At 34.6% G+C, this 9932-nt stretch overlaps 1 protein-coding gene across 1 annotated transcript; it reads right to left on the reverse strand.

The window, feature by feature from the left end:
- Positions 1 to 4129: 4129 nt before the first annotated feature.
- On the reverse strand, positions 4130 to 9932 carry LOC135129543 (uncharacterized). Its single transcript, XM_064056709.1, has 4 exons — positions 9841 to 9932; positions 8643 to 8808; positions 7829 to 7921; positions 4130 to 7688 (listed from the first exon to the last, which is right to left on the reverse strand). The coding sequence occupies exons 2-4, from the start codon at positions 8796 to 8798 to the stop codon at positions 4518 to 4520; spliced, it is 3420 nt and encodes a 1139-aa protein (XP_063912779.1). The 5' UTR covers positions 8799 to 8808; positions 9841 to 9932; the 3' UTR covers positions 4130 to 4517.

Genomic DNA, 9932 nt, shown 5'->3' on the forward strand with positions numbered 1-9932 from the left:
CTGCACATTGCACAGAATAATAATAAAGTCTAATTAATTCGATCAGGTTCTCTTCATCCATTTTTTTAATGAACCGCTACACCAACAAAATTAGCAACCACTTTCCCGAACTATTTAAACACACGTGTTGTATTATGCTATGCACTATGCTATGGCTGTTGTGAACACCATCTGTAATGTTCATGCTATGTGAATGTATTTTATACATAGCATAGACATAACGTTTTAATATAAGCATAGCATAGCACAGCCTATGTGGCGAGGCCTTTACTTGCAGCAACCTTTTAGTGAAAATTGTAAACAAATTGTATTCTGTGAAAACTATTAAAAATAATAAGCAAAATGTTTATGTTCCTCAAGTTGTTTTTTATTTTTTTGTGAGTGATGTGGTGACCGAATTTAAATCAAAGTTTTCGCGCTGAAGTTAATTAACAGCGGCGCGAAATCACATTTGAATAATTTGAATTTGAAAAAAAAAATTTCAATCACGAAAAGGGAATCACAGTATACAGGGTGACTGGGGTATATTGTGCCAGATTTTAAAGGATTACAATATGCATTATTTTGATTCTAAAACCCTAATAACATTTTGGTCTAAAACGTATGGTTAAGTCAGAACTTTATGTGTCTCCACTGTTTGAGAACCACTGTACTATGTAATATTAAATTTTACTAAGTAGAAAAAATTAAATACTACTGTTAGTAATTTTATTTATTTTTAAACACCTTATTAAAGCAAATGCTCAAAATGAGCTCCATTCATTCTCACACAAGCATTGGCACGACGAATCCATTGCTCCTGCACTCGTTGGAGCATTTCCGGGTCCCCGCGAATGATATTGGTGGCTTCATGGATTCGTTGTCTGAGGTGATCTTCTGTTCTGATCTCTTCTGTATAAACCAAGGACTTCATGTGGCCCCAAAAGAAAAAATCTAGCGGATTCAAATCGGGAGATCTGGCAGGCCAATGCTGAGCCCCGCCTCGCCCGATCCATTTTTCAGGGAATTGAACATTTAAAAACTGTCGTACCAGACGGCTAAAATGAGGTGGCGCCCCATCATGTAGAAACCACATACTTTCCCGGATATGTAGCGGCACTTCTTCCAACAATTCCTGTAAATTTCTTCTTAAAAATCGCCAATAAATGGCACCCGTTAACCGCGGGGGTAGTTCAAAAGGTCCTATAAGATAATTGTTTACAATACCGGCCCATAGATTAATTGAAAACTCCTGCTGAAAACGGGTTTGTCTTATGGCATGCGGATTTTCATCTGCCCAAACGTGAACGTTGTGATAATTAAAAATTCCCCGACGCGTAAATCCTGCCTCGTCTGATGCCAAAATAATACGAGGAAAGTCTGGATTTTCTTCTACCTTTCGTAGAAACCAACTACAAAATGCAAAACGGGGTTGATAATCAGCTGGAGATAGAGCTTGTACACGCTGAACATGGTATGGATATAACAACTGTTCTCGTAGTGTTCTCCAAATGGTCCATTGAGACACATTAAATCGTTTGGCAAGGCATCTTGTACAAATTCCAGGATCATCATGTTCAACATCCAACACCTCTTCTTCAATGTTGACAATTCGCTGAGGGCGTTGTGGACCTCGTTCGACTCTTCTAGGTAACAAGGATCCCGTTTCTTGGAGTCACTGGTGCAGATCTTGAAACATTCTTCTTGAGGGTAACCGTCGGTGAGGGAAACGAGTGCCATACAAACGCACTGCCACACGGGCTACTCCGCGTGCCTCTCCATAAATTAAATGAATGTCCGCTAATTCTCTAAGTGAATACCCATTGACATCCATCTTAAATTTATTAAAACATGTTCACAGATACTTTGACAAATTGTCAGACAGAAGTATTATTTTATTATTGAATTTATTGTCATGGTTTCTAATAAAACAACTGTAAAAATTTCAATATATCAGGTGAATTCCAGCGGTTTTCAACCGGTGGGCTATGAAATTTGTGTATTCTATAACTCTTTTGGAATAAGTCTGAGCTGTAAATGTTATTCAGGTTTTTTACTCAAAATAATGCAAACTATCACCCCTTAAAATCTGTCACAATAAACCCCAGTCAGGCTGTAGATATCAATCAGTAGAGACAGCTCGTGTCGGCGCCTTTGTTCTTTCTGACCCGAATTTTAAGCCGTCATGGGTGGTCGTTGCCTAAACTATTCCTAGATGTCGCCACCCAATTTAAAAAGTATCACTTCATTTACAATTTCAAAAATTGATTCCTGTACGCAATTTATTGCAAACTGTGTAGTTTACTCAAATCGTATAATCGTGAATTGCAATAAGAAAAAAGAAAAGTCGATATTTAATTTATAAACACGATGATTTGTTACAGTTTTTATTTTATTACTTATACAATTTGACAATTCGCACATTCTTTCCCCGAATACTTGAGGTTTAATTATGATTGTAAAAATAATGTAATAAATACATCTAAAAAGAAACAAGTTTATTTAAGAAAAAATAAATAAAATAAAAATTAAATTACAAAAATGAAAAAAGTTAATGCTGCCAAATTATTTTCTTTCTATTAATTTTTTCACCTTTGGCATTTGTAAATTTAAAGGTAGCATTTACAAATTTTAGTGCATAAAATAATTTCATCCTAGCATACAAAGCAAGCAAATAATCGTATGGAAAGTTTTGGCATGGATGAACAAATGTAGCTTGCTTATATAAATTTAAAAATTTCAACAAAGTAGTTGTTTGTAAAATTATATTTTCAAAATTTTCACCAAAAATTTGCTCTAATTCACAAATGTAAGAAAAAGAAATCATCGTTTGGCATATATAATATTTGATGTCCAACTTTAATCTCACATAAGAATTATTTGTTGTTTAAAATTTCACAAGATTGTATGGCGAATCTAAATGTTGTTTATTGCTCTTTGAAACTTTAACACTTGTTCAGTTGTTGTTAACATCAGAGTTATAGGAGATTGAATATTTATGGAATTGAGGTTATAACACAGAAAACGTGACAGAAGCGAAGTTCGGTTCCTAGTCGGGCTGGCGAGATTGATCGTGTCACCTGTACAAGTCCACAGGTTTGGATAGATTCAGGGGCGGTCTCCGATGTTGTAGGGTTCTAGATTTCGTGCTAGCCTAGATCCTCTTGCGGGTTGGACGACCGTAATGGCCTAGTTCAGCAGGGCACGTTCGTAATGGAGATATGCGTGTGGGGTAGGCTTTGCGATAGATAGAATCACCGTCGTGGGCGGAGAACAGCTCCAGACCGGTAGCCCAAACTCCGCTTATGCTATAACGCCCCAGGGGTACTTTTGTTGTGCTCCTGTTAACTGCCGTAACTTAAAAAAAAGATCATCCGCCACACGCCTGTAATAACTTGTGTATTTGCATCCAGTTACTTGATTCAGTTTTTGCTTTGTTCTATTAAATTTGTGATATTCAAATATTTGCATTGATCCCAAACAGATGTATAGAATTTTCGTTTGTTGGTTTTTCATATGTGTATGTCTGTCAATTCGCGAGTGTTTTTCTTTCATATATCTTAAGGTGTTTGAAATGTAATATATAAATATAATAAAACAAAAGGGGGTTTTAGCGCTGAGGAGTAAATCTTCGCAGCGTCTTTCCTCCTGTGAGGGGGTGCCGTACTCCCCCCTCCAAAACAATTTTGTCTATTATTTCTTGCGCTCTCAACTCACATGCAGTATATGCTCACTTGTATGAAAGAACGTCTTCCCGCCATTTTTAAAAAGCAAAAAAAAAAAACACACAACGTAGGTTCCTATTTGTTAGACGATCACAGCCAAGGCCAAACTTTGAATTTTTAAATTTTTCGCAGGCTTTTCAAATGTTGATGTTTATACATCGGAAGAATGTCACGTAGACATTACTTTGGTTTGAATGAGTTTATCGCCTCAAAACAGATGACTAAAATTATTCATAAGCCTCAATTGAATAAAATATTCTAAGTGTTATTGTTATAATTCTTACCTTATCATTATTTTATTATTATAAAGACGAGCATATTCTCACATTTTCGAGAAAATGGGGTGGCTTGTTTTTAATTTGATCAACAATAAATTGATTGATTAATTAATTATGACGCCGCTCTAAAAGGGTAGTGAAATCCACTTTTACTCCGAAGTTTATTACTAAAATACATACAAAATATATTTAACAGAAATTTAATTCAATATTCGTAGTTAATTATAAAGAAAGATCTAATTTGAATATCACAATATCTTACAATTTGTTTTGCCATATTTAAACTAAACAATAAGCCACTAACAGTAAACACGAAGGTATAAAATGAACACAGGCGTAAGAAAACGTGATATAGTTCATATCAAAAACATTAATGTTCTATTAGAATTTTGTGCCGATGGTGCCAATATACATAGATTAATTACTTTCCTGATATAACCCAATTGCTCAATCACTGTTCAACCACAGTAATTGAGGAATTGAATTGTGCCCGAAAAGTATTTTAACGGTACGGTGGCCACCCTCAAGATTCACCTTAACAAACGGACCGATACAATCTCAAACAGTCCAGGGCATCTTGGGCTTCCCGCTTCTCGCTTAATAACCTTCCAGAAGCTTCTTTCACATGTTCGAGAAAAACTCGCTCAGGAACTGTGGCATTCTGAAAAGAATCCAAATTCATGTCAATCAGCAACTCCAGCTCTGCGCCCCTCAGGAAAGCCAAGTGGCACAAGTTGTGCTGTAGTTTGTCCACGAGTTCCATCACCTCGTCACCTTGGCTACCGTCGACCTGATCGACATTACGACGACAGGAGAGTGCCACGGGCATCCACTTCTGGCCCTCTTCCAAAACCATAAGAGTTGTGTTCGGTTGGAGAGTGGTGAAGTAGTCTTCATCGTCAATTTCTGTGCCGTCGCTGTCGAGGACCATGGTTACTCCGCTAAAGATGTGCAGCTTTTCCTTAACTTTGGAGGTTAGTTCTTCTAGGCTGGAGGCCATTATACCTTTATGGGTCTCGCGAGTGGAATTAGTTATTTTAAATGGCTTGCAAGTTTGTATGTTGGCTTCTTTCTGAAGTAACGGTTGTTTTACGGCTGAATGTAATCCCATTTTTGTAATTTCATCATCACCACGTTTTGTTGGAAGATGTAAAGCTGGTGTCCCAGATTTATTTTGAGCATTTACGTCGATGCCCTTCGCAATCAATAATTTTATTACATCTCGTGTGTCTTTTGAGGATTCTAATGCATAATGCAACGCGTTGTTGTTGTTGTTGTCTGCAGTGTTAATTGAAGCACCGAAATTTAACAACATTTCTGTATTTTCGTAATTACCATTTCGACATGCAAGTTGTAGAGCGGTCGTTCCATTTCGATCTTGTGCATTTACGTCAATGCCTTTTTCAATTAGTAATTTTACTACGTCTCCATTGTCTTCCTGTGAGTCTATTACATGGTGCAAAACGTTCTTGTTTTCTTTGTCCAGAGTGTTAATTGAGGCACCGGATTCTAACAACATTTTCGTAATTGGATATATTGCATCGTTTTTATATTTTTCTTTCAATCTCTTGCTAAAGTACTCTTCATCTAATTGTTGTATTCTTAGTGGTACCGTATTTAATACTTGTGAGACTCTATCTCGTAAATCCTCTCTTGACGAAATCCATATATTGATGCCATTTGAAGACGCTTCTTTAGCAAAATTTAACACACAGTTGATGTAACTGCTTTCCACTTTATCTAATCCATCCAGAAATAAGTATAATCTTTTATTGCTAAGCAAAATATTCTTAATTTGCTCTTCCATAGTTTCTTTTTGTTTTTCAATACTTAAAAAATAATTCCACATTGTTGTCAAATCTGGCTTTTTCGTTAAAAATGAATTAATGTTTATCAGATCCACATAAATTGCCCAATAATGTGAGGGACAATTTCTGTAAAGAACTTTCATTAATGTGGATTTACCCATTCCGGATGGAACACAGACCACGTTAAGTGGGCTATCGAGATATTTTAAAACATCCCATTCTGGTATACTCTTTGGCTCATCTATAACGTCAGATGGTAGCTCGTTTCCTTTTTTTAAAAGCAAAACACAAGATTTGCAATCAAGCATTTGCAACAGATATACGTTTGGTTTTTTTGATTTTTCACAAACCTGAAGAAATCCTCTGTGTGTTACCTTGCTTTTTCTTGAAAGTATAATGACGTTATTATTGGCAACATATTCTTGACTAAGATAGTCAGAAATTTCAACAAAATTGTGTTTTTTAAGTGTTAATGACAGATCCTCAATTACTGAGTCCCAATTAATAATTACCGTTGTTTGATTTATTTCTGATTCACAAAGGGTAAAAATTTTCTCTGTATTTACGAAAGTAGTAGATACACTTTCTGGTATGCGTAATTCGGGCAAATTTTCTGTGTCATTTCCTATTATATAAGTTGCTTGAGACATCTTCAATAATTCACCAACCCCAATATGCTTAGCGATTTCTCTATCAATATGAATAAATTTTTCCAAACAAACTGGTTCTTTTCCTTGTAAGGAAATGTGGAAATTACTCAAAATATCGCGACAATGTTTCTCGTTTTCGGCCTTATTCATCAGGTCAGATAAATCTTGAAAAACGTCAATCTCATCGAACTGACCTTTTGTAACTTTTCCCACCAAGATGATTGGTCTCTTTTCGGCACTTTTATTCATTACTTTTATTATACATCCGACTGTTTTATTCCAATCGTCCAGTTCTACAATCAAAGGCACTTTACCTAAAAACCATTTCATCTTAAACTGATCCCTTGCCCCTAGTCCAAATTTGTCTCTGATTTTCATTAATACTTCTTTCTCTATATGCACATCCGGCCATATATTTTGGACAACATTTTTGCCACTATTTTCCACAATCGTTAATGAATAATTCATTATTGCTTTCCTGAGGTTTTCTGTTTTCGCATTTTGTTGGTCGCCGCTCAAACTTTTGATGTAAGGTGAGAGGGCTAATTCAGTTAATTTCGCAATGACGTCGTCTTTGCTCAAGACGAAGTTTTTCGACCACCATTTGCCCATAAAGTGCATAAAAGAGCCGTAAACGTCACAGTGTAACATCTCATCCAACATTTTTTGCACTAGCACGTCAGTGGCATTTTTGTTATTTTGTTCCGTAAAAAAATAAAACATCTGAGTTTTGTCTTCTAATTTTTGCACAACTTGAAAGATATTTGATGGTTTTCCTTCTAGGACGTTGAGTAGTAGGTCTTCATATTCGATATGGTCAAGCACTTCAACGTTAATATCTGCTGATATTTGGGTATTTTGCTTAATATTCGTAGAAGAATTTGTAGAGAGAATGCAAACAACGTCATCCTTGACACGAAGAGACGATAATGAATTACAATATTTTTTCGCACAAAAGTCACGTTGGTTTTCTGATTTGAGATCGTCTATTGTGATGGAATTTGCACCTGTCTTATGTTTGAATTGAAACAGATATGTGCATGTTTTTCCGTTGCGAAACTTAACGTTGAGTCCGATATCATCAAAAACTTCGTATTTTGCGTTGTTCGTGGTCATTTCAAAATTCTCAACATCATCGCGTGCAATTAATTTTAAGGCGTAGAATGCACACATCGTTTGTTCATATTCTTTGTTTCCATGTATTAATGCAGGACGCTTTTGATAAGTGGGAAACTTATTCTCACGATGCTGGAAAAGATTGAAATATATGTGTTTAGTTAACTTTCATTCGAGCAATAGATGTTAAAAAAGTGTTAATATTTAAAAAGCCTCAGCATAAAACAATTCACCTTTAAAAAGTCTGAAATAAAAATACGATTGATATTTACCCCACTAGAGTCCTCTGCATATAACTTCCTTTTAGCAGCTCGGGGAAAACCCGACTCTAATTTCTTCGTACCTCCAAAGCTTTCCGGTTCCATCTAAAAAAGAATATAGATGACGTCATCAACTCTTTAGAGGGAAAAAATGTATTATTACTCCTACCTAAACGTACAAAATCGTATACTCCTATATTTCTGATTTATTAATTTAACTTTATTTTGAACATTACGCACCTAATTTTTTGGAAAAAATTCAAAATCGTACAACCAAATCATTGTGCTCTAAAATTTTGTGGAAGCTTTAAGGTTGTCGTAAATATCGTAAATCAGTAATCAAAATGTATTCATTCAATCCTTCCTACAACTCCATGACGTCATCTGACAATTTCGTTAATCCTATTTTAATTAAATGTTTAGAATTGCATGCTATACATACAACACATAAAATTAATGAGTGAAGAAGTTTATTATATCGATTATCAAAGATGGCGTATCTCGTTTTCTTGAAATTTTAGAAACACAATACTATCTTTATTAATCTTACACCGTGTCTATCCAAACTGTCCATATTTACAAAAATCCCATTGAAATATTGGTAATACATACTACTTTACACATGGTTTAACAAGCCGCCCGTATTTTTATTTTAACTTGTTCGGTTACCACAAAAAAACTAAATTCACAAAGTCAAATTTATCTAAAAATCTGTTTCTTTAATCGGTTGCTTTGTAGAGACGGGGGAAATGTATCTCAACAATTTTAGACTAATTTATAGAAATAGTATTAGTTGCATTAGATTTTTCGACCAGACCAAAATTACCTTTTTCCAAGGCGAATAACTTGTTTGAAACGGTGGCTTGCTTGTTTGAAACGGTAGCTTGCTTGATGTCCCTTTTAATCTTTGTTTTTTTAATAATATTTCACTTTCTAATTGCCTAAGTTTTTCTTCCAACTCGGAATCCGATTCTTCATGCATAATGGATGCCCTTGAAAGTTAATCAATATTAGAAGTTGACGCTTTTAAGGTAAATTACTTCCGAATATGATAACAAAAGTAAAACACCTTTGTTACAATAAATCCAATACACAAAATTTACACAAATGGACACGACATTAAATTATAAAGTATCGCATATGTTTTTTTTAAATGTGGTGTACGCAATTAACAAGAAAACATAAGTAATTGAAAAATAAACAAAAACTTTTTTTTTCTATATCGGCGAATCTGTGTGAATTGGAGAACGTTAAACTCCGATCCAGGTCGGGCGTTCACTAATCCGACACATCCGCGGTCATGTTCGCTCCTTGGACATGGCATTAACTCTGATCCGGCAAATATCTACCTGACTCTAATTACGCTTATTTAGGCGGAAACACATTCATTTCATTGCTTTAGGAAACGAAATACCTTAAAATTATTTTAATAATTGTTTATTTAAACAATATTAGCATTTATGGAGTTATGATTTATGACAAATATATGTATGAGAAATGCAACATTTTTTAAAAAAATTAATGCACGAACCAATTTGTCTTAACAATGATTGGAGTTATATTCTACATCAAAATTAATGTGTGTTAAACGAATCTCGAATATGTACTATCGTGTTCCTAAAGTCATTAAAATAATCTACTTACAAAATTTAATATTTTACAATTGATCGAACCAAATATGTGCTTAAAACGCAATTTAACGTATCAACTCTTATCTACCGAATAATATCGATTCTCCGAAAAGTTCTTTATTGGATTTATCAGTAAGTATGGGAATTACTGTTATCAATAAAACGCTGCCATGTTTTCCATTTTTACGAAACGTTCGCTAGTTTGGTCTTATTCGATAATTCGATGGAATATTGTCTGAATTAAATTAAAATATTGCTTACACGGCATTTGGCTATAATGAAAATAAATAGCAGATATACAGTTGTTTACAATATTAATGTAACAAAATATCTTTAAATGAGTATATTCTAAAATTATGAATATTGTAAGAATAATCAGGTAGCCGTACGTACCTTATTAGTGTATAATTCTACGTTTTTTAAAAATCACTTTTTCAACCACGCCTATTAAGTACCTTATGGGATAACTAACAGGTAAACGAATG

This window comes from Zophobas morio, unplaced genomic scaffold (assembly GCF_036711695.1).
Source record: "Zophobas morio isolate AGI-343-1 ecotype UQ-CSIRO unplaced genomic scaffold, CSIRO_AGI_Zmor_V1 ptg000016l, whole genome shotgun sequence".
Taxonomy (NCBI): domain Eukaryota; kingdom Metazoa; phylum Arthropoda; class Insecta; order Coleoptera; family Tenebrionidae; genus Zophobas; species Zophobas morio.